The sequence below is a fragment of the Bufo gargarizans genome, chromosome 8, assembly GCF_014858855.1.
Source record: "Bufo gargarizans isolate SCDJY-AF-19 chromosome 8, ASM1485885v1, whole genome shotgun sequence".
NCBI lineage: Eukaryota > Metazoa > Chordata > Amphibia > Anura > Bufonidae > Bufo > Bufo gargarizans.
The window spans coordinates 190,365,765-190,390,016 of NC_058087.1; the positions used below are offsets into that span (position 1 = coordinate 190,365,765).

A 24,252-nucleotide genomic window follows, 5' to 3' on the forward strand; every position below is an offset into this window, starting at 1 on the left:
CAACATGCACAGTACAACTTCTGAGATGACGTCATGTGCACTTTATGGCACTAACATGCACAGTACAACCTCCTTCCCTCTGGTACTTCTCATTGTGTGTTTGCACAGTAATACTTCCTGCGCACATTAAAACATGCACAGTACAACTTCTAATCGGACCACCGGGGTGTTCGGTTTGGGTTTTGTTTGTTTTTCTCTTGCGCTATAAGGCGCTGCTATTTATTGTGTCTGGTGCGAGTCTGTGCAGATCCGTGATGTTTGGGTGCACAGTACAACTTCTCACATACCCCCCCGTCTCTCTGTGTGTTGTTTTGCACTTGTACGCACAGTAAAACTTCTCACGTACCCCCCTACAATCTGCGTGTGATGTTTTGCACTTGGACGCACAGTACAACCTCCCCTAAGCCCCTTCTCCCAGGGTCTCGTTCTCGTAATACACAGTACTACTTCCCACTGTCACATAATATTGTTTATAACTGCACAGTACAACTTCTCAGGGCCCGCCCTGCTCCCCCGCACTCTCTGTGTGATGTTTTGCACTTGGACGCACAGTACAACTTCTCACGTACCCCCCCCCCCCCCCCGCGCTCTCTGTAATATTTTGCACTTGGACACACAGTACAACTTCTCACGTACCCCCCCTCCCCCGCGTTCTCTGTGTGATGTTTTGCACTTGGACGCACAGTACAACTTCTCACGTACCCCCCCCCCGCGCTCTCTGTGTGATATTTTGCACTTGGACGCACAGTACAACTTCCCCTAAGCCCCTTCTCCCAGGGTCTCGTGTTCGTCATACACAGTACTACTTCCCGCTGCCATAACTGCACAGTACAACTTCTCAGGGCACGCCCGCTCCTGAAATCTGGTGCGGTGCACGCCCCCACACATCTCGTGTCTCATCCCATCGCTGCGGTCTTTTAGTTATTTATTATTGCACAGTACAACTTCCCCAGCCCTGTGCGCGGTGTGCACGCGCTCTCTTCTCGGGGTAACGCGGCGATCTTGGCGGCTGGATCGGTCACTGGTTACATTGTATCGTATGGATAGGACGTGGGTCGTACCATGCAGTGTGATAGGTAGAGCCTTGTCTGAACTCTCCCCCACCTCCACCGCCGGATAGAAATTCCTGGAAGACTCGTGCACAGGAGGACGCCGAGCGGTGGGATAAACTACAGCTCCCATCATGCTCTGCTCGTCCCCGCCTCCATGGGGCCGGATCTGGCTGATGGGCAGCTGTACGGAGGCAGTGAGTGTGCGATGCGTGTTGTGTTTATAAATGTATATCCCCCGTCTATAGGGGATTGTGCGCCCCCCTCCACCTCAGGGCCGTCTGTGTGTCACCTGCATGCGCGGTACGTTGGCGCCGGGTGTTGCGCAGTAGATGGCGGCACTTGGTTGGTCGCCGTCCTGCAGTCGCATCGTTGATGTGATTTTTGTGCTATGTTTTGTGTTGCAGAGCGGACCAGTGACCTCTGACCCTGCGGTGGCATTCGTGGCGCTGTGGCTGTGACGCCCGTCGGGATGTCCGGTGACATTGAGCAGTTGAAGCAGCAGCTTCTGGTGTCCCAGTTCGTGCTGGCGGCCGGATGCGCCACCGACCAGGCCGAGCAGTTGTTACGGGCCGCGCACTGGCAGTATGAGGTGAGGCATGCCCGCTCAGATCTGGAAACTACAACTCCCAACATACTTCAAGCTGTAAAACTTAATTCAGGAAAAGCTGGGTGACAACCAATAGGGCCGCCGAGGGTTGTCGGCCATCTATCCAGGCCCCCAGGTAGTTACGCAGTGAGACCACAGAGGGCGCTGCTGTTCTGGGAAAGTTGGGTGACAACCAGTGTGGTAGATACGCTATAGGCCAGGGGGGTGGTCACGCAGAATTTAAAGTGACACTACCATATTTTTCTCCCCTCTACAGACGGCTCTTAGCGCCTTCTTCCTGGAGACGAATCACCCGTATATACCGCATCATCAGATGGTAAGTGGGGGAGGCGCTTGTACTGTAATATATGCGCCGCAGCACTGTGCGTATTATACAGACGTACATTATACGCAGCGCTGACCGGTTCCAAGTAGCAGCCATTAAAATTGTGAGTTCAGCTCTGGAGGATGAGATGTGATGTGTCTGCAGAGTTCCTCCCGAATCTGTGTTAATAAAGCTTTATCATTGCGTAATAAGAAAGGAGCTCACAGAGGGGCTATTTTCTGATGGCTGTCAGTGAATGGAACACATTCTTGTGCTGAAAACCTGTGCAGACCTAATGCATTTCACAGCTGAGGGTCTGTTACCGTTGCACCCAGTGTAGGCCATCCTCTGGGGAGATCCAGAATTATACATTTTACCTGCACTGATACATTGTAACAAACTGGCAGAACAGCAGAGAAATGCGTGCTGCCGCTGATGTGTTGAGCTCTGTCTGCACTGGATACAGTTGTAACAAACCACCAGCTGTGAAAAGTATTCATTCAGGATGTTTTTATTTTTTTTAGCTTCTGGATATTAACAAGAAGGTACAAATTAATTGACAGCAAGCAGAGAAGGAAACTGAATCACATAAGAAAGAAGATGTGTAAAATCTGAAACCTTGTGTCTTAGTTCCTTGCTGTCACTGAATGAAGCCTGTACAGACCTAATACTTTTCACAGCTGAGGGTTTGTTACTGTTGTTTCTAGTCTAAATGCCCCTCTGTGAGCTCCGGACTGATACATTGTAACAAACTACCAGGAAAAGAGAGAAATGTGTGCGATGATGTGTTGATTGTAACAGACCCTCAGCTGTGAGCAGGATTGGGTCTGTACAGATTTTCGATCCCTGGATGATATTAACAGTGATGCTCACATTCATTGACAGCAAGCAGAGAGGGAATCTGAATCAAGTAAGAAAGAATAAGAGGCGTGAGATGTTGTGTAGCCCAATAGTCTGCAGCCTAAGAAGCTTTGTGTGTCAGTTCCTCGCTATTCTCTGCTGGCTGTCAGTGAATAGAACTGTTCGTGTTCATATCCCAAGGCTGAAAGCCTGTACAGACCTAATACTTTTCACAGCTGAGGGTTTGTTACTGTTGTATCTAGTCTAGATACCCCTCTATGAGCTCCGGACTGATACATTGTAACAAACCGCAAGGACAGGAGAGAAATATGTGCTGCTGAAGTGTTGAGACTGGATGGGATTGTAACAAACCCTCAGCTGTGAGCTGGATTGGGTCTGTACAGATTTTCGGCATCTGGATATAACCAGTGATGCTTACATTCATTGACAGCAAGCAGAGAGGGAATCTGGATGAAATAAGAAAGAATACGATGAGGTGATATTGTGTAGCCCGGTCGTCTGCAACCCGGGGGCGTGATGGCTGATGTGAGACTACAACTCCCAGGCTTTCGCTGTCAGGGCATGCTGGGAGTTGTAGTCTCACAGCACTTGTAAAGCGCCAGGTAGCAGACCCGCGTCACCTGTGCCCGCCGCCCATCCTGTTCTCCTCTCTCTTCAGATGGGGACCCCCGCCAACACCCCGGCGACCCCTCCGAACTTCCCCGACGCCCTCGCCATGTTTTCCCGCCTGAAAGCCTCGGAGAGCGGGTACCTGTCTTCCCTGGCCACGTCCCCGCCGCTCCAGCAGGGAGGAAGCGGCAGCCATTTGCCCCACGACCCCCGGGGCCAGCAGCCGGGCATGACCTTCCCTGGAGGGAACAACCCGAGAGGAGCGGAGGCAAACCCAGCGGCCGAAGCCGAGAGATGAGGCGCCGAGGACTGACGGACACCAGGAAGGAGGCAGGATGGGACCTTCAGGGTGCGGCTCTGCGGCGGGCATCTCACCCTAGCAATACGTCAGCGGCAGCGCCCGTCTGTCTGACACTCTATTTACCTCACTTGCCTGCAGAGCATTGCACCGCTCCATCCTCCAACCTCCACTAGAGAGACGCTCTGCACGATAAGCACACCACGGCAGAGCCGCCCGGGACGTCGGCCGTACCTCATAGCGCGTTGTGTGCTGGCGCAGAGCATTTCCAGGCCTCGGCCTCTCACCCGCGGAGCTTACGGTGTAGGGATTTGTGTTTCGGATGTCATTTAATACAAACGTTCCTGTAGCGGTTTTAAGAGTTGACAACAATAAATATTTTCATCTTTTCCACGTGGCGGCCGCTGGATCGGGAGAATCCGTGGGGAAAATCCGTGAAAAAATGGTTTCCATACCTGACTTCTGGGCTGAGATATGGCCGATTGAAGTTACAGGCCCAAAACCTGAGGCTGCACTACTGCAGTGACCTTCTCTGTAGAAATCGCCATCCACATCAATATCTACATCCTGACAGGAATTGGAGCAGGAAGTGTCCGCGGATCTCTCAGTAGTGCAGCCTCAGGCTTTGGGCCTGTAGCGTTAAATGATCATATCTTGGCCTAGACATAAGGTATTTAAAAAGGGTTTACCTGCCCTTAGTGCCCACATGACTGCCCTCTTTCCCTCAGTGCCCACACATGACATGCCTGTCTGCCACCTTGCACCCCCATGACCATACCCGTTCGCCTCTAAGTGCCCACATACCACATGCATTTCTGCCCCTCAGTGCTCATAAACGACATGCCCGTCTGACCCTCAGTACCAACACATGACATGCCCATCTGCCCTCAGTGCCCACTCGACATGCCCATCTGATCCCTTAGTGTCAACACACATGCTCATCTGCCCCTTAGTGTCCACACATGACATGCCCGTCTGACCCTCAGTGCCCACACACAACCTGCCCCTCAGTTCCCACACGACATGCCCGTCTGACCCTCAGTGCTCACTATTGAGAGTCTGTCTGCCCCTCAGTACCCACACACGACATGCCCGTCTGCCCCTTAGTGTCCACACACGACATGCCCGTCTGCCCCTTAGTATCCACACACGACATGCCCGTCTTCCCCCTCAGTGTCCACACACGACATGCCCGTCTGCCCCTTAGTGTCCACACACGACATGCCCGTCTGCCCCTTAGTGTCCACACACGACATGCCCGTCTGCCCCTTAGTGTCCACACACGACATGCCCGTCTGCCCCTTAGTGTCCACACACGACATGCCCGTCTGCCCCTTAGTGTCCACACACGACATGCCCGTCTACCCCTTAGTGTCCACACACGACATGCCCATCTGCCCTCAGTGCCCACACGACATGCCCGTCTGCCCCTTAGTGTCCACACACGACATGCCCGTCTTCCCCCTTAGTGTCCACACACGACATGCCCGCCTGACCCTCAGTGTCCACACACGACATGCCCGCCTGACCCTCAGTGCCCACACACGACATGCCCGCCTGACCCTCAGTGCCCACACACGACATGCCCGTCTGCCCATTGAATTGTACATTTATTATATGACAGGTTTATTCTATACACAGTACATGAGAGAAAATATAAACTCCAGTTATAAAGTCCTGGGGGGGGGGGGGGGTAGGTGCCCAGCAGTAGGTGGCAGCAGGGATGGCGTTGAGGGCGATGGCCTCTGACTGAAGGCCTCATCATTGGTCAGACGGCCTGCTCCTGGCTGTTGATTGGTTGCTGCAGAATGCTTGTGTCCTCTGTGGCTGACGGCACGTGAAATGTGGGCTGCGCGGCGTCTGTGGTAGATGGCGCCTGTAGTCCGGTGCGGGAGGAGTGGGCGGAGTGACTGAGGGGCCCTGTGAGGGGGAGAGCAGGGGTCATACACATGCTCCATATAGAAGGGTCCTGACTATAGGGGGTGGCGGCAGTACTGCTTACGTGAGGTGGGGGCGCTGGAGGTCCTGTAGTGCGGGGTCGCTGAACGCGCTCTTTCCATCCTGTATGGCGGCTGAGGAGTCTTCACTGCGGAGGAGAAGAGAGCGTCACTCTGCAACCCATGGCGCAAGGAGGCTAAACAGCTGGGCCACAGAGCTGACACTCACCTGGGGGGTCCCTCTCAGGAATGTAAGCCGGGTAACTCTTGTCTATGCGGCCTTTGTACATTACACCATCGATCCCCATCAGGTCAAACTCCGACTGTGATACAACCAGCAAAAGAAGGGACAGAGGTTTCTATCCATTATGGATTATCTATCCTCCCACCTGCTTATGGTACGGCTAACCTCTCCATAACTGCTCATGTACCGGGCCCTATAGCCACCCCACATGGACACTCATGTACCGGGCCCTATAGCCACCCCACATGGACACTCATGTACCGGGCCCTATAGCCACCCCACATGGACACTCATGTACCGGGCCCTATAGCCACCCCACATGGACCCTTATGTACCGGGCCCTATAGCCACCCCACATGGACACTCATGTACCGGGCCCTATAGCCACCCCACATGGACACTCCTGTACCGGGCCCTATACCCACCCCACATGGACACTCATGTACCGGGCCCTATAGCCACACCACATGGACCCTCATGTACCGGGCCCTATAGCCACCCCACATGGACACTCCTGTACCGGGCCCTATAGCCACCCCACATGGACCCTCATGTACCGGGCCCTATAGCCACCCCACACACCCCACTTACGTTCTTGTACTGGACTTGCCCGGGGTCTCCGTACGGGTAGACCGTGGTGAGGTTCTGGTTTCGGGATGTCTTTCGGTGGAACGTGCAGGACGTGTGGGGTCTCGGGGGCTCGTACTGGAATTCGAGCTCTGACAGGTGAGAGGGGTCCCTGTAAAGAAGAGTCCACATGAGCAGAGATCTCACCAGCAGCTGATCCTGAGGTCGGCTACAGTCCGGGCCCCTGAGCGGCCGGGGGTCCTGTACACACATGTGGGACGGACGCAGCATGTCTGGTGACTGATTTAGAGCCGGAGATGTGCCCCCCTTGTCTAGAGACTGGGGCTAGGGCTCGACATTTATTGTTGAGGTGCCCCCCCTTCCCCCCCAATTGAAATCTATATAAAAGGTGGGAGCGGTCCCCGTACTCCTGGGATCCAGACTGGTAACCCTGATTGTCTACAGTATTAACTATATCAATCCCAAAATCTCTGGGGGTCTAAGCAGTACCGGGCTTAATGTAAGGATCCCCGGTGGTCTAAAGCAATAAAGGGGTCATAGGAGGCATCCCTTGTGGTCTGAGGAAGAGAAGGGATTACTGTAAGCATCTGTGGTGGTCTAAGGTACATATGAGGTTAATGTAAGAATTCCTAGTGGTCTAGGGTAGAGAAGGGGTTATTGTAAGTCTGCCTGGTGGTCTAGGGCAGGGAAGAGGTTAATGTAGGCTTGCCTGGTGGTCTGGGGCAGGGAAGAGGTTAATGTAAGTCTGCCTGGTGGTCTAGGGCAGGGAAGAGGTTAATGTAAGTCTGCCGGGTGGTCTAGGGCAGAGAATTGGTTAATGTAATCTTACCTGGTGGTCTAGGGCAGGGAAGAGGTTAATGTAAGAATCCCTAGTGGTCTACGGAAAGGAAGAGGTTAATGTAAGAATCCCTAGTGGTCTAGGGTTGAGAAGGGGTTAATGTAAGCTCCCATGGTGGACTAGGGCAGGGAAGGAGTTAATGTAAGCTTGCCTGGTTGTCTAGGGCAGGGAAGAGGTTAATGTAATCTTACTTGGTGGTCTAGGACAGAGAAGAGGTTAATGTAAGAATCCCCAGTGGTCTAGGGCACGGAAGAGGTTAATGTAAGAATCCCTAGTGGTCTAGGGTTTAGAAGGGGTTAATGTAAGCTCCCCTGGTGGTCTAGGGCAGGTAAGGGGTTAATTCAGTTTACTTGGCAGCCACTACCCCAGCAAGGAATACTGGGCAGGGGGCAACAGGAGGAGAGAGATGCAGGCGGGGAGGGGCACGGCTGTGCACAGAGGCAGGTTTGGTACTCTTGTGTAGCTGACAACCATCATCTTCTTCATGAACAGAACGTTGTCAGAGCCCTGAACAGTGCGACTATCCGACTACGGCCCTGCGCACACGTACACGGAATTCTTGTTGTAGTCTCCGCTGTTAGAGGCGTTCCGGGGGTTAAGAGAACGCACGGTGACAAGATGTCTGCAAGAGAGAAAGGCGGACATTACCGGGGGACGGACAGACAGACAGAGAGCGGATGTGTGGTATATCGGGTCACTCACGGTCCGGTCGCCATGGTTACAGGACGGTCACATGAAATGCACTTGACTCTCTCGAACAGTTTCCTGTGGATGTTTGATAAGATGTCTGAGATTTGCCGTTTCTTTCTCTGTTCCCCCCCGCCCCCCCCCCCCGTCCCGTCCCGGACCATCCCCGTCTCTTCCCCCCCATCGGCATAGACCCTGATCTCAGATAAGACAGTGTTACACCCGCCCAGCGGCCTCTCTCCCACTGTGCGGGTGTCAGTCTTTACTGTATTTCTAGAATTATATTCACCACTCCCCATAGACTGCGCCAACCCCCCCGTACACACACGCCACTCACTTCCTGAAGCCCGCCGCACCGTCTGGATCGAAGGCTTGGCCGGAGTTGAGATGCTTCTTCAGGAACCTCCAGAGATCCTCCAGGTCTTTGTGAATGGAGTCCAAGTCGGAGCGGCCGAGCTGGAAAACACACACAAACCCTCAGACCACGCAGCGGCCTCCAGCAGCACAGAGGATTTCAGGAGAGTAGGGCAGAGTGTCTATGTGGATGAGGAGGCCAGTGGAAGATCACAGACTGAGACACACAGAGAATGAACAGATCCCCAGCAGCACAGAGGATTTCAGGCAATGAAAGTTTGACTATTTCGGGGGGTGGTGTCCTGACTCCTGTCCACTTATACGAAGTTGTCATTGAGGACGGGGCAGAGACATGATGTGAGGGGGGAGTCAGGGATCTGGTTTCCCAGCAGCACAGAGTATTTTGGGCGAGGCAATATTGCCATGGTTCCCTCTGATGTCATGGCCTTCTGATGATGTCACCAGGAGTGTTTTGCTTTGTCCGGGTGATGGATCCAGTCGCCTAGTGATGGCGATTGCTCAACTGGATACGGAACAAAGATCTCTGAGCAAACAGAGGCCGCGCAGGGCCCCTCCGGCTGCTGTACCGCTCCTGTGGACAACCTCAATAAAGTTTATTGAAAGGGATTCGCCTCATGGCTGCTGTACGCGTTGTGTCCCCACAACGCACCACGGGGCGTGTCCTCCTGTGTATACGTCACCTTAGCCTCCAGCCCCGCCAGCAGCTTGGCCAGCATGTTCCGCCACTCGGACTCCTGTGCTGCCAGTTTCTTGATCAGATCCTCTAGCACGGCATTGACCTCGCCGATGGTGGCCTCCAACTGGGCGTGCCCCACCTTGCTCTCCAGCGCCCGTTTGTCAGCTTTCTGCACATAAGATAGAGAAGAAGACGTCCTGACTGCTGCCGATCCTGCACATGATCCCGCCCCGTGGTCTGTGACCTTCAGTTTCGGGGGCAGGACCATAGTCAGCCATTTTGGCTGCCATGGGGCTGCCCTTCTGCCATCCAGTCACACACAGGCTCCTCCCCCCCGGACCAGGCCACGCCCACCATGGACCATGTGTAATATCAGACTCTTCCTATATGTCAGAGAGGACTTTGGACATCTGCAGGCACCAGGTCCCGGGTAGGACTACCACCTCTGCGCCCCCGAGGACTACACCCCCGGCCCATCACACCGTCACCCCCAAATAAATCCTCACCAAATTCAGCTCCAACAGGAAGTCCTCCCGATCCAGCTTCTTCTTCTCCAGCTCATCGATCTGACTCTGGAGGGTCTGCGAGGGGAGGAGAGAATCAGTGACTGTACATGATGGGGGTTGTAGTGCCATGTGCCGCTATGACTGTATCACAGACTTATGGGATTAGATACATGGCTGTATCCAGACAGGATTAGATACACAGCTCAGCAGACAGTATCACACAGGACAGGATTAGATACACAGCTCAGCAGGCAGTATCACACAGGAGAGGATTAGATACACAGCTCAGCAGACAGTATCACACAGGACAGGATTAGATACGCAGCTCAGCAGACAGTATCACACATGATAGGATTAGATACGCAGCTCAGCAGACAGTATCACACAGGATAGGATTAGATACAGCTAGCAGACAGTATCACACAGGATAGGATTAGATACACGGCTCAGCAGACTGTATCACACAGGATAGGATTAGATACACCGCTCAGCAGACAGTCTCACACAGGATAGGATTAGATACACAGCTCAGCTGATAGTATCACACAGGAGAAGATTAGATACACAGCTCAGCAGACAGTATCACACAGGACAGGATTAGATACGCAGCTCAGCAGACAGTATCACACAGGATAGGATTAGATACACAGCTCAGCAGACAGTATCACACAGGACAGGATTAGATACGCAGCTCAGCAGACAGTATCACACAGGATAGGATTAGATACACAGCTCAGCAGACAGTATCACACAGGATAGGATTAGATACACAGCTCAGCAGACAGTATCACACAGGAGAGGATTAGATACACAGCTCAGCAGACAGTATCACACATGATAGGATTAGATACACAGCTCAGCAGACAGTATCACACAGGATAGGATTAGATACACAGCTCAGCAGACAGTATCACACAGGAGAGGATTAGATACACAGCTCAGCAGACAGTATCACACAGGATAGGATTAGATACACGGCTCAGCAGACAGTATCACACAGGATAGGATTAGATACACAGCTCAGCAGACAGTATCACACAGGATAGGATTAGATACACGCTCAGCAGACAGTATCACACAGGATAGGATTAGATACACAGCTCAGCAGACAGTATCACACAGGATAGGATTAGATACACAGCTCAGCAGACAGTATCACACAGGATAGGATTAGATACAAGGCTCAGCAGACAGTATCACACAGGATAGGATTAGATACACGGCTCAGCAGACAGTATCACACAGGATAGGATTAGATACACAGCTCAGCAGACAGTATCACACAGGATAGGATTAGATACACAGCTCAGCAGACAGTATCACACAGGATAGGATTAGATACACAGCTCAGCAGACAGTATCACACAGGATAGGATTAGATACACAGCTCAGCAGACAGTATCACACAGGATAGGATTAGATACACAGCTCAGCAGACAGTATCACACAGGATAGGATTAGATACACAGCTCAGCAGACAGTATCACACAGGATAGGATTAGATACACAGCTCAGCAGACAGTATCACACAGGATAGGATTAGATACACAGCTCAGCAGACAGTATCACACAGGATAGGATTAGATACACAGCTCAGCAGACAGTATCACACAGGATAGGATTAGATACACAGCTCAGCAGACAGTATCACACAGGATAGGATTAGATACACAGCTCAGCAGACAGTATCACACAGGATAGGATTAGATACACAGCTCAGCAGACAGTATCACACAGGAGAGGATTAGATACACAGCTCAGCAGACAGTATCACACAGGATAGGATTAGATACACAGCTCAGCAGACAGTATCACACAGGATAGGATTAGATACACAGCTCAGCAGACAGTATCACACAGGATAGGATTAGATACACAGCTCAGCAGACAGTATCACACAGGATAGGATTAGATACACAGCTCAGCAGACAGTATCACACAGGATAGGATTAGATACACAGCTCAGCAGACAGTATCACACAGGATAGGATTAGATACACAGCTCAGCAGACAGTATCACACAGGATAGGATTAGATACACAGCTCAGCAGACAGTATCACACAGGATAGGATTAGATACACAGCTCAGCAGACCAGTATCACACAGGATAGGATTAGATACACAGCTCAGCAGACAGTATCACACAGGATAGGATTAGATACACAGCTCAGCACACAGTATCACACAGGAGAGGATTAGATACACAGCTCAGCAGACAGTATCACACAGGATAGGATTAGATACACAGCTCAGCAGACAGTATCACACAGGATAGGATTAGATACACAGCTCAGCAGACAGTATCACACAGGATAGGATTAGATACACAGCTCAGCAGACAGTATCACACAGGATAGGATTAGATACACAGCTCAGCAGACAGTATCACACAGGAGAGGATTAGATACACAGCTCAGCAGACAGTATCACACAGGATAGGATTAGATACACAGCTCAGCAGACAGTATCACACAGGATAGGATTAGATACACAGCTCAGCAGACAGTATCACACAGGATAGGATTAGATACACAGCTCAGCAGACAGTAATCACACAGGATAGGATTAGATACACAGCTCAGCAGACAGTATCACACAGGAGAGGATTAGATACACAGCGCAGCAGACAGTATCACACAGGATAGGATTAGATACACAGCTCAGCAGACAGTATCACACAGGAGGGATTAGATACACAGCTCAGCAGACAGTATCACACAGGATAGGATTAGATACACAGCTCAGCAGACTAGTATCACACAGGATAGGATTAGATACACAGCTCAGCAGACAGTATCACACAGGATAGGATTAGATACACAGCTCAGCAGACAGTATCACACAGGAGAGGATTAGATACACAGCTCAGCAGACAGTATCAACAGGATAGGATTATACACCCAGGACCCCAGGATAGGATTAGATACACAGCCCAGCAGACAGTATCACACATGATAGGATTAGATACACAGCTCAGCAGACAGTATCACACAGGAGAGGATTAGATACACAGCTCAGCAGACAGTATCACACAGGAGAGGATTAGATACACAGCTCAGCAGACAGTATCACACAGGATAGGATTAGATACACAGCTCAGCAGACAGTATCACACAGGATAGGATTAGATACACAGCTCAGCAGACAGTATCACACAGGATAGGATTAGATACACAGCTCAGCAGACAGTATCACACAGGATAGGATTAGATACACAGCTCAGCAGACAGTATCACACAGGAGAGGATTAGATACACAGCTCAGCAGACAGTATCACACAGGAGAGGATTAGATACACAGCTCAGCAGACAGTATCACACAGGAGAGGATTAGATACACAGCTCAGCAGACGTATCCACAGGACAGGATTAGATACACAGCTCCAGCAGACAGTATCACACAGGATAGGATTAGATACACAGCTCAGCAGACAGTATCACACAGGAGAGGATTAGATACACAGCTCAGCAGACAGTATCACACAGGAGAGGATTAGATACACAGCTCAGCAGACAGTATCACACAGGAAGAGGATTAGATACACAGCTCAGCAGACAGTATCACACAGGATAGGATTAGATACACAGCTCAGCAGACAGTATCACACAGGATAGGATTAGATACACAGCTCAGCAGACAGTATCACACAGGATAGGATTAGATACACAGCTCAGCAGACAGTATCACACAGGAGAGGATTAGATACACAGCTCAGCAGACAGTATCACACAGGATAGGATTAGATACACAGCTCAGCAGACAGTATCACACAGGATAGGATTAGATACACAGCTCAGCAGACAGTATCACACAGGATAGGATTAGATACACAGCTCAGCAGACAGTATCACACAGGATAGGATTAGATACACAGCTCAGCAGACAGTATCACACAGGATAGGATTAGATACACAGCTCAGCAGACAGTATCACACAGGATAGGATTAGATACACAGCTCAGCAGACAGTATCACACAGGATAGGATTAGATACACAGCTCAGCAGACAGTATCACACAGGATAGGATTAGATACACAGCTCAGCAGACAGTATCACACAGGATAGGATTAGATACACAGCTCAGCAGACAGTATCACACAGGATAGGATTAGATACACAGCTCAGCAGACAGTATCACACAGATACACAGCTCAGCAGACAGTATCACACAGGAGAGGATTAGATACACAGCTCAGCAGACAGTATCACACAGGATAGGATTAGATACACAGCTCAGCAGACAGTATCACACAGGATAGGATTAGATACACAGCTCAGCAGACAGTATCACACAGGATAGGATTAGATACACAGCTCAGCAGACAGTATCACACAGGATAGGATTAGATACACAGCTCAGCAGACAGTATCACACAGGATAGGATTAGATACACAGCTCAGCAGACAGTATCACACAGGATAGGATTAGATACACAGCTCAGCAGACAGTATCACACAGGATAGGATTAGATACACAGCTCAGCAGACAGTATCACACAGGATAGGATTAGATACACAGCTCAGCAGACAGTATCACACAGGATAGGATTAGATACACAGCTCAGCAGACAGTATCACACAGGATAGGATTAGATACACGCTCAGCAGACAGTATCACACAGGATAGGATTAGATACACAGCTCAGCAGACAGTATCACACAGGATAGGATTAGATACACAGCTCAGCAGACAGTATCACACAGGATAGGATTAGATACACAGCTCAGCAGACAGTATCACACAGGATAGGATTAGATACACAGCTCAGCAGACAGTATCACACAGGAGAGGATTAGATACACAGCTCAGCAGACAGTATCACACAGGATAGGATTAGATACACAGCTCAGCAGACAGTATCACACAGGATAGGATTAGATACACAGCTCAGCAGACAGTATCACACAGGAGAGGATTAGATACACAGCTCAGCAGACAGTATCACACAGGATAGGATTAGATACACAGCTCAGCAGACAGTATCACACAGGATAGGATTAGATACACAGCTCAGCAGACAGTATCACACAGGATAGGATTAGATACACAGCTCAGCAGACAGTATCACACAGGATAGGATTAGATACACAGCTCAGCAGACAGTATCACACAGGATAGGATTAGATACACAGCTCAGCAGACAGTATCACACAGGATAGGATTAGATACACAGCTCAGCAGACAGTATCACACAGGATAGGATTAGATACACAGCTCAGCAGACAGTATCACACAGGATAGGATTAGATACACAGCTCAGCAGACAGTATCACACAGGATAGGATTAGATACACAGCTCAGCAGACAGTATCACACAGGATAGGATTAGATACACAGCTCAGCAGACAGTATCACACAGGATAGGATTAGATACACAGCTCAGCAGACAGTATCACACAGGATAGGATTAGATACACAGCTCAGCAGACAGTATCACACAGGATAGGATTAGATACACAGCTCAGCAGACAGTATCACACAGGATAGGATTAGATACACAGCTCAGCAGACAGTATCACACAGGATAGGATTAGATACACAGCTCAGCAGACAGTATCACACAGGATAGGATTAGATACACAGCTCAGCAGACAGTATCACACAGGATAGGATTAGATACACAGCTCAGCAGACAGTATCACACAGGATAGGATTAGATACACAGCTCAGCAGACAGTATCACACAGGATAGGATTAGATACACAGCTCAGCAGACAGTATCACACAGGATAGGATTAGATACACAGCTCAGCAGACAGTATCACACAGGATAGGATTAGATACACAGCTCAGCAGACAGTATCACACAGGATAGGATTAGATACACAGCTCAGCAGACAGTATCACACAGGATAGGATTAGATACACAGCTCAGCAGACAGTATCACACAGGATAGGATTAGATACACAGCTCAGCAGACAGTATCACACAGGATAGGATTAGATACAGCTCAGCAGACAGTATCACACAGGATAGGATTAGATACACAGCTCAGCAGACAGTATCACACAGGATAGGATTAGATACACAGCTCAGCAGACAGTATCACACAGGAGAGGATTAGATACACAGCTCAGCAGACAGTATCACACAGGATAGGATTAGATACACACTCAGCAGACAGTATCACACAGGATAGGATTAGATACACAGCTCAGCAGACAGTATCACACAGGAGGATTAGATACACATCAGCAGACAGTATCACACAGGATAGGATTAGATACACAGCTCAGCAGACAGTATCACACAGGATAGGATTAGATACACAGCTCAGCAGACAGTATCACACAGGAGAGGATTAGATACACAGCTCAGCAGACAGTATCACACAGGAGAGGATTAGATACACAGCTCAGCAGACAGTATCACACAGGAGAGGATTAGATACACAGCTCAGCAGACAGTATCACACAGGATAGGATTAGATACACAGCTCAGCAGACAGTATCACACAGGATAGGATTAGATACACAGCTCAGCAGACAGTATCACACAGGATAGGATTAGATACACAGCTCAGCAGACAGTATCACACAGGATAGGATTAGATACACAGCTCAGCAGACAGTATCACACAGGAGAGGATTAGATACACAGCTCAGCAGACAGTATCACACAGGAGAGGATTAGATACACAGCTCAGCAGACAGTATCACACAGGAGAGGATTAGATACACAGCTCAGCAGACAGTATCACACAGGAGAGGATTAGATACACAGCTCAGCAGACAGTATCACACAGGAGAGGATTAGATACACAGCTCAGCAGACAGTATCACACAGGATAGGATTAGATACACAGCTCAGCAGACAGTATCACACAGGATAGGATTAGATACACAGCTCAGCAGACAGTATCACACAGGATAGGATTAGATACACAGCTCAGCACACAGTATCACACAGGATAGGATTAGATACACAGCTCAGCAGACAGTATCACACAGGATAGGATTAGATACACAGCTCAGCAGACTGTATCACACAGGATAGGATTAGATACACCGCTCAGCAGACAGTATCACACATGATAGGATTAGATACACGGCTCAGCAGACAGTATCACACAGGAGAGGATTAGATACACAGCTCAGCAGACAGTATCACACAGGAGAGGATTAGATACACAGCTCAGCAGACAGTATCACACAGGATAGGATTAGATACACAGCTCAGCAGGCAGTATCACACAAGATAGGATTAGATACACAGCTCAGCAGACAGTATCACACAGGATAGGATTAGATACACCGCTCAGCAGACAGTATCACACAGGATAGGATTAGATACACAGCTCAGCAGACAGTATCACACAGGAGAGGATTAGATACACAGCTCAGCAGACAGTATCACACAGGAGAGGATTAGATACACAGCTCAGCAGACAGTATCACACAGGAGAGGATTAGATACACAGCTCAGCAGACTGTATCACACAGGACAGGATTAGATACACAGCTCAGCAGACAGTATCACACAGGATAGGATTAGATACACAGCTCAGCAGACAGTATCACACAGGAGAGGATTAGATACACAGCTCAGCAGACAGTATCACACAGGAGAGGATTAGATACACAGCTCAGCAGACAGTATCACACAGGAGAGGATTAGATACACAGCTCAGCAGACAGTATCACACAGGATAGGATTAGTACACAGCTCAGCAGACAGTATCACACAGGATAGGATTAGATACACAGCTCAGCAGACAGTATCACACAGGACAGGATTAGATACACAGCTCAGCAGACAGTATCACACAGGAGCAGGATTAGATACACAGCTCTGCAAGCAGTATCACACAGGAGAGGAATAGATACACAGCTCAGCAGACTGTATCACACAGGACAGGATTAGATACACAGCTCAGCAGACAGTATCACACAGGATAGGATTAGATACACAGCTCAGCAGACAGTATCACACAGGACAGGATTAGATACACAGCTCAGCAGACAGTATCACACAGGAGAGGATTAGATACACAGCTCAGCAGACAGTATCACACAGGATAGGATTAGATACACATCTCAGCAGACAGTATCACACAGGATAGGATTAGATACACAGCTCAGCAGACTGTATCACACAGAAGAGGATTAGATACACAGCTCAGCAGACAGTATCACACAGGAGAGGATTAGATACACAGCGCAGCAGACAGTATCACACAGGAGAGGATTAGATACACAGCTCAGCAGACAGTATCACACAGGACAGGATTAGATACACAGCTCAGCAGGCAGTATCACACAGGATAGGATTAGATACACAGCTCAGCAGACAGTATCACACAGGAGAGGATTAGATACACAGCTTAGCAGACAGTATCACACGGGATAGGATTAGATACACAGCTCAGCAGACAGTATCACACAGGAGAGGATTAGATACACAGCGCAGCAGACAGTATCACACAGGGGAGGATTAGATACACAGCTCAGCAGACAGTATCACACAGGAGAGGATTAGATACACAGCTCAGCAGACAGTATCACACAGGATAGGATTAGATACACAGCTCAGCAGACAGTATCACACAGGAGAGGATTAGATACACAGCTCAGCAGACAGTATCACACAGGATAGGATTAGATACATGGACTCAGCAGACAGTATCACACGTGATAAGCTTAGATACACTGCTCCCCTGGAGATTATATGTAGGTCTCCTCACCGCGCTCTCAGCCAGGTCTGCTGCCAGTTTGTCAGTTCTGGTGTCCAGTCGTTGTAGAGCCATATTCAGATCATGCAGTCCGGTCTTCAGGGCGTTCAGGTCTATCTTGTCCTGAGAGGAGGACAAATCACTGTAATAAGGACCTCACTACAAGGAGGGCGACCACAGGACCTGCAGCACCAACCTTCTTATTCTCAGAGAACAGACTGTCCACATCCGTCCTCAGAGTCCGCAACTGCTTCAGCAGATCCTCAGGAAGAGCCATCTTACCTGTCATCATAGGAAACAGCTCCAAAGTAGTTATATAGTAATATATAGGGGCAGTATTATACTAATATATAGAAGGAGGTAATATATAGGGGCAGTATTATACTAGTTATATTCTTGCACATAGGAGCAGTATTAGAGTATTTATATTCTTGTACATGGGGCAGTATTATAGTAGTTATATTCTTGTACATAGGAGGCAGTATTATAGTAGTTATATTCTTGTACATAGGAGGCAGTATTATAGTAGTTATATTCTTGTACATAGGAGGCAGTAGTATAGTCGTTATATTCTTGTACATAGGAGCAGTATTATAGTAGTTATATTCTTGTACATAGGAGCAGTATTATAGCAGTTATATTCTTGTACATAGGAGCAGTATTATAGTAGTTATATTCTTGTACATAGGGGCAGTATTATAGTAGTTATATTCTTGTACATAGGGGCAGTATTATAGTAGTTATATTCTTGTACATAGGAGGCAGTATTATAGTAGTTATATTCTTGTACATAGGAGCAGTATTATAGTAGTTATATTCTTGTACATAGGAGGCAGTATTATAGCAGTTATATTCTTGTACATAGGAGCAGTATTATAGTAGTTATATTCTTGTACATAGGGGCAGTATTATAGTAGTTATATTCTTGTACATAGGAGGCAGTATTATAGTAGTTATATTCTTGTACATAGGAGGCAGTATTATAGTAGTTATATTCTTGTACATAGGAGGCAGTATTATAGTAGCTATATTCTTGTACATAGGAAGCAGTATTATAGTAGTTATATTCTTGTACATAGGAGCAGTATTATAGTAGTTATATTCCTGTACATAGGAGCAGTATTATAGTAGTTATATTCTTGTACATAGAAGCAGTATTATAGTAGCTATATTCTTGTACATAGGAGCAGTATTATAGTAGTTATATTCTTGTACATAGGAGCAGTATTATAGTAGTTATATTCTTATACATAGGAGCAGTATTATAGTAGTTAGTGGAGTTATGATTGTAGACTTCTTTTGTCAGGAGAAGGGCTGGATGAGTTTATAAGGTGACGGCCATGCCCTGTGCACACATTTTATTACTATTCTGTGCTCACCCATCTCTTGATTCAGCTTTTTCAGCTCTTGCTCGATATCCTGAACTCGACTCTCTAGACCGTCATGTTTTCCGGGCAGCGTCCCTAGACCGTTCAGGATTCTCTTTACATTACGCTGCTTGGTTTCGTTGCTGAGGGCCCAGTCTGCAGTCTGACGGGGATACAGGCACATATAGGGGGAGATTTATCAAACTGGTGTTAAGTAGAACTGGTTTAGTTGCCCAGAGCAACCAATCAGATTCCACCTTTCATTTTTAATTTACCAAAATGAAAGGTGGAATCTGACTGGTTGCTATGGGAAACTAAGCCAGTCTACTTTATCCTAGTGTGATAAATCTCCCCCATAGTTTTTCTCCTGAAATGTCCGTATCAGTAGGTACCTGCATCACCCATCCAATAGCAATTCTGAAACATTTATTCTTAAAATGCTCTGGTTCATCTGTTATTCCTCCTGGAAGTGTATGAATAAGTTGACCATTGATTAGACTGTGTAGGGGGACACCAAATTGACAAGGACTAAGGACACCCAACTGTCAAGTTATTGATACAGGAGGATTTATAGCAGAACGGCACAACATGGTGGTCTAAGAAAAGATGCCGAAGAATCGTTATTTCATGGGCAAAGCAAATAACTGTGGAGAAATGTTTGAGATGTAAAATACAATATCCATATAATATATACTCCAACCTTGTCAGTGAAGGCATCGTGTAGCAATGCCCAGGTCACCAGCTCAGACTGCTCCGGATACGAATGGAGCCTTTTCTGCAGATTCTCCTGTAAAGAGAAGGAAAGACATTCACAAGCAAATAGCAGATAACGGCAGGGCCCACATAGACTGTAGACACATAAACAGTAAATCATATACTCATATAGACTATAGACACCTATACAGTAAATCATATACTCCATAAAGACTATGGACACCTATACAGTAAATCATATACTGCATATAGACTATGGACACCTATACAGTAAATCATATACTCCATATAGACTATAGACACATATACAATAAATCATATACTCCATATAGACTATAGACACATATACAATAAATCATATACTCCATATAGACTATAGACACATACACAGTAAATCATATACTCCATATAGACTATAGACACATACACAGTAAATCATATACTCCATATAGACTATAGACACCTATACAGTAAATCATATACTCCATATAGACTATAGACACATACACAGTAAATCATATACTCATATAGACTATAGACACATAAACAGTAAATCATATACTCCATATAGACTATAGACACATATACAATAAATCATATACTCCATATAGACTATAGACACATACACAGTAAATCATATACTCCATATAGACTATAGACACCTATACAGTAAATCATATACTTATATAGACTATGGACACCTATACAGTAAATCATATACTCATATAGACTATAGACACGTATACAGTAAATCATATACTCATATAGACTATAGACACATATACTGTAAATCATATACTCATATAGACTATAGACACATATACTGTAAATCATATACTCCATATAGACTATAGACACATATACAATAAGTCATATACTCCATATAGACTATAGACACATACAGTAAATCATATACTCCATATAGACTATAGACACATATACAGTAAATCATATACTCATATAGACTATAGACACATATACAGTAAATCATATACTCATATAGACTATAGACACATACAGTAAATCATATACTCATATAGACTATAGACACCTATACAGTAAATAATATACTCATATAGACTATAGACACCTATACAGTAAATCATATACTCCATATAGACTATAGACAAATATACAGTAAATCATATACTCATATAGACTATAGACACATATACAGTAAATCATATACTCCATATAGACTATAGACACATATACAGTAAATCATATACTCCATATAGACTATAGACACATACAGTAATTCATGTACCTCATATAGACTATAGACACCATACAAGCCATATAGAACATGGAAATTAAAATGGAAAGGAGGATTTATAAATTCTTCTTAAAAGAAACTGCAGGGGACTCTATTGGCTAAAAACACATACACTGCATGTTCCCTGTATATGGACAGGACTTTGAGCCCTGTTCATCCTGGTCTTTCTAGTTCATGAATAGTCCATAGTTGCAGTACAGGTTACCAATTACACAGACAGAGGAAAACCAGCATAGTACCATAGAATTATATGAGATATATGGGGCTAAGCTTCCCTTGTGATCTCACCAGCTTGTCTTCTAGCAGGGGGATATGTTGTGTCCTCCCGTCCAGATCTTGTAGTCTCCTCTCCATCTCTCGGATATTTATCTACAAAAAAAGAAACAGCACAAGGTCTGATAAATCTACTGGTGAGGAGAAAATGCACCAACTGGGCTGGAATTCCTTTAGTGGTTCCTCTGTTCTTGGTATGCCGGCCCCCAAGGAGCAACCATTTCTGGCTTGAATCTTTAGTCACCCTGACCACACTTTCTTACCTTTGCCATTTGGTCACCAAGAGTCGCCAGCCTTTCTTGGATCATGTTGTTGGTCTCCCTGAGGGAATTGAATGTGCTGAGTAATTCCTGGAAGGCGCTCATGGCCTAGAAAATGGAGATATCATTGGTCAGTTACAGGACATCATGTGGACATTTACCCTTTCTCCTGTATTCATACAGAAAACCAAGCTCTGCCAGGGATGCAGCTATTGGGGGTAGTGGTTGTAATGCCACATGGACCCAGGGTGATGGGGCGAGGGTTGTGGGTCAGAAACGCAGTAGAACAGAGTGATCCTCAGGCTGGTTCCCTCCAACTTTTGAGGTACTTCTGGAAAACCATGCCCAGGTTTACACCATCCATGGCAGATGGGAACATGGCTGACCTGAGGTGCTTCTCTATAGCTCCCATAGCTAAGGCTAGGGCTTCCTCTAGGTGTATGTATGCCCCTGCATCACATCCATGTCTCACCTTGTTGACTCCATCTTCGTTCATCTCTGTTTTCTTCTTCAGCTGCATTAGCTGCCACATCTCCTCCACAGGCTTCTTCTGGGACTGGCTGGCTTGCAAGAGACTCGTGGAGCTGGGCAGAGCATCTAGGTGTTGGAGCTTGGCCTCCATCTGAGCCATCTTGTCCTGCAGGTGGTGGAATAGGGTGGATGGTTTCCCAGAGTCGTCCACATGAATTTGCTCCGGCTGTATAAATTCCCTCTCCTCCTGGGACAACTTCTTCCGTACGTCCCCCGCCTGCAGGTGTTCCAGGAGACCATAGAGCAGGGAGTAGAGGGCATTGAAGTTGACGGCACCAAGTTCTGGAGAACCTATTGCAAATTTCAGTAGCTCCTTGAAGGACACGGAACCGGACATGGTGGAAATCTCGGAGGGGTCTAAAGGAAGAAATAAATAAACTGGAGTAAAGAGGCAAGGGATTCTCTAGAAGAGCAAGACACCCCTGAGGAGATGATCTCAGCCTGACCACCGCCCCATTCACTTCTATGGTCGAGCACTCTCCTCAACAGTCCCAAAGTCCATGGAGTGGTGGTCACACATGGGCACTAAGGCTTGTTTCACACTACAGGTACGGTCTTCCTGCCAGCTGAATTTTTGGCATATTTGCCGGGTTTTGGCCGCATCTCAGCTGGACCGGACGGATGGAATTCCAGCAGTGCCGGCTATTCCCGGCCAGAACAGCCTTTAGGATCTGTCAACGCAAGGGTGAAACACGCCTACCACTGCTTTCACGCAAGGACCATTTTCGTGATCGTCGGGGGTCCCAGCGATCAGACCTAAGCTGTCGATACCTGATAAATGTTGTATGGGGGGGAACTAACCGAGCACTTAAAGGGATAGTCCTAAGGACACTTAAAGGGGTTGTCCATTCATTTACTAAAGAAGTGGAAATGTGTTGTCGCCGGGATCTTCCCCTCAGAAATATAGTGACTTTCTTCACTAACCCCTGCTCCATCCTCAGCGCCATGAGTACCTTACCTTATGAAGAAACCGAGGTAGCGGGGGTCTCCAGATAGCTGTACCTAAAGTGCAAGCTCTTCAGTCTAGCTCATGCATGCTGGAATTCATTCTACACTACACTGAACCCTCATAGCAACCCTCGCAGCCAGCCATGCCTACTGACTCCCGGACTGTGCGGGGAAGTTTTCTCCGGTTGCTAGGAGACACAGAAACGCCTGGTAATCTGCAGAGGACACTTGTCTACTGTTTATGTCCCTGTTGCTACCTCTGGTAATTTAACCCCTGCACCTCCTACCATTGCACAATGGACCTCTGCAACCAGGTCAGTCGGCAGCGAGCGCAGTACGGGGCTCGATATATATACGGTTGCCCGTTCTATCCCTGGTAGTGGACCAGCGCGCAGAGGAAAAACGAAACTGCTGACGGATCCTTCCACTACTACATGCTGATGGTTTCCGTCATTACCTCCTGCTGACGGATCCCGGTCAGAATCGTAATCAGCATTGACTAAACGGGTGTAGCAATAGGAGGTCCAGCTGAGTCGAGCGTGCGCATGTGCAGAGGAGTAGGGAGACATTTCTAGGTATTCATAAAGGTTGCAGTTTCAAAGGAGTGGAAAAACATGGCTGCTTTCT

The 24,252-nt window shown here is 47.6% G+C and overlaps 2 protein-coding genes across 3 annotated transcripts; one reads left to right on the forward strand and one right to left on the reverse strand.

The window, feature by feature from the left end:
• The first annotated feature begins 1,093 nt into the window (after positions 1-1,093).
• Positions 1,094-4,120, forward strand: LOC122944755 (UBA-like domain-containing protein 1). Of its 2 annotated transcripts, none has more exons than XM_044303349.1 (4): positions 1,094-1,246; positions 1,457-1,641; positions 1,916-1,975; positions 3,483-4,120. In XM_044303349.1, the coding sequence occupies exons 2-4, from the start codon at positions 1,522-1,524 to the stop codon at positions 3,729-3,731; spliced, it is 429 nt and encodes a 142-aa protein (XP_044159284.1). In that variant the 5' UTR covers positions 1,094-1,246; positions 1,457-1,521; the 3' UTR covers positions 3,732-4,120. The 2 variants fall into 2 exon arrangements, with proteins under 2 accessions (XP_044159284.1, XP_044159285.1); XM_044303350.1 differs by having other exon boundaries at positions 1,196-1,352.
• A 1,273-nt stretch (positions 4,121-5,393) lies between these two features.
• Positions 5,394-23,778, reverse strand: C8H16orf96 (chromosome 8 C16orf96 homolog). Its single transcript, XM_044304368.1, has 17 exons — positions 23,636-23,778; positions 22,619-23,034; positions 22,150-22,254; positions 21,902-21,982; positions 20,324-20,410; positions 19,636-19,786; positions 18,453-18,538; positions 18,269-18,379; positions 9,583-9,657; positions 9,081-9,245; positions 8,363-8,481; positions 8,041-8,103; positions 7,889-7,960; positions 6,504-6,651; positions 5,898-5,991; positions 5,734-5,817; positions 5,394-5,651 (listed from the first exon to the last, which is right to left on the reverse strand). The coding sequence occupies exons 2-17, from the start codon at positions 23,012-23,014 to the stop codon at positions 5,500-5,502; spliced, it is 1,989 nt and encodes a 662-aa protein (XP_044160303.1). The 5' UTR covers positions 23,015-23,034; positions 23,636-23,778; the 3' UTR covers positions 5,394-5,499.
• Positions 23,779-24,252: the final 474 nt, after the last annotated feature.

Coding starts and splice junctions, on each gene's coding strand:
- LOC122944755 (XM_044303349.1), top strand. CDS start 1,522: ATGTCCGGTGACATTGAGCAGTTGAAGCAGCAGCTTCTGGTGTCCCAG. Junction 1,642..1,915: donor CCGCGCACTGGCAGTATGAG/GTGAGGCATGCC, acceptor TCCCCTCTACAG/ACGGCTCTTAGCGCCTTCTT. Junction 1,976..3,482: donor ATATACCGCATCATCAGATG/GTAAGTGGGGGA, acceptor CTCTCTCTTCAG/ATGGGGACCCCCGCCAACAC.
- C8H16orf96 (XM_044304368.1), bottom strand. CDS start 23,014: ATGTCCGGTTCCGTGTCCTTCAAGGAGCTACTGAAATTTGCAATAGGT. Junction 5,992..6,503: donor GGCAAGTCCAGTACAAGAAC/GTAAGTGGGGTG, acceptor GTTGTATCACAG/TCGGAGTTTGACCTGATGGG. Junction 5,818..5,897: donor TCCTGAGAGGGACCCCCCAG/GTGAGTGTCAGC, acceptor TCTCCTCCGCAG/TGAAGACTCCTCAGCCGCCA.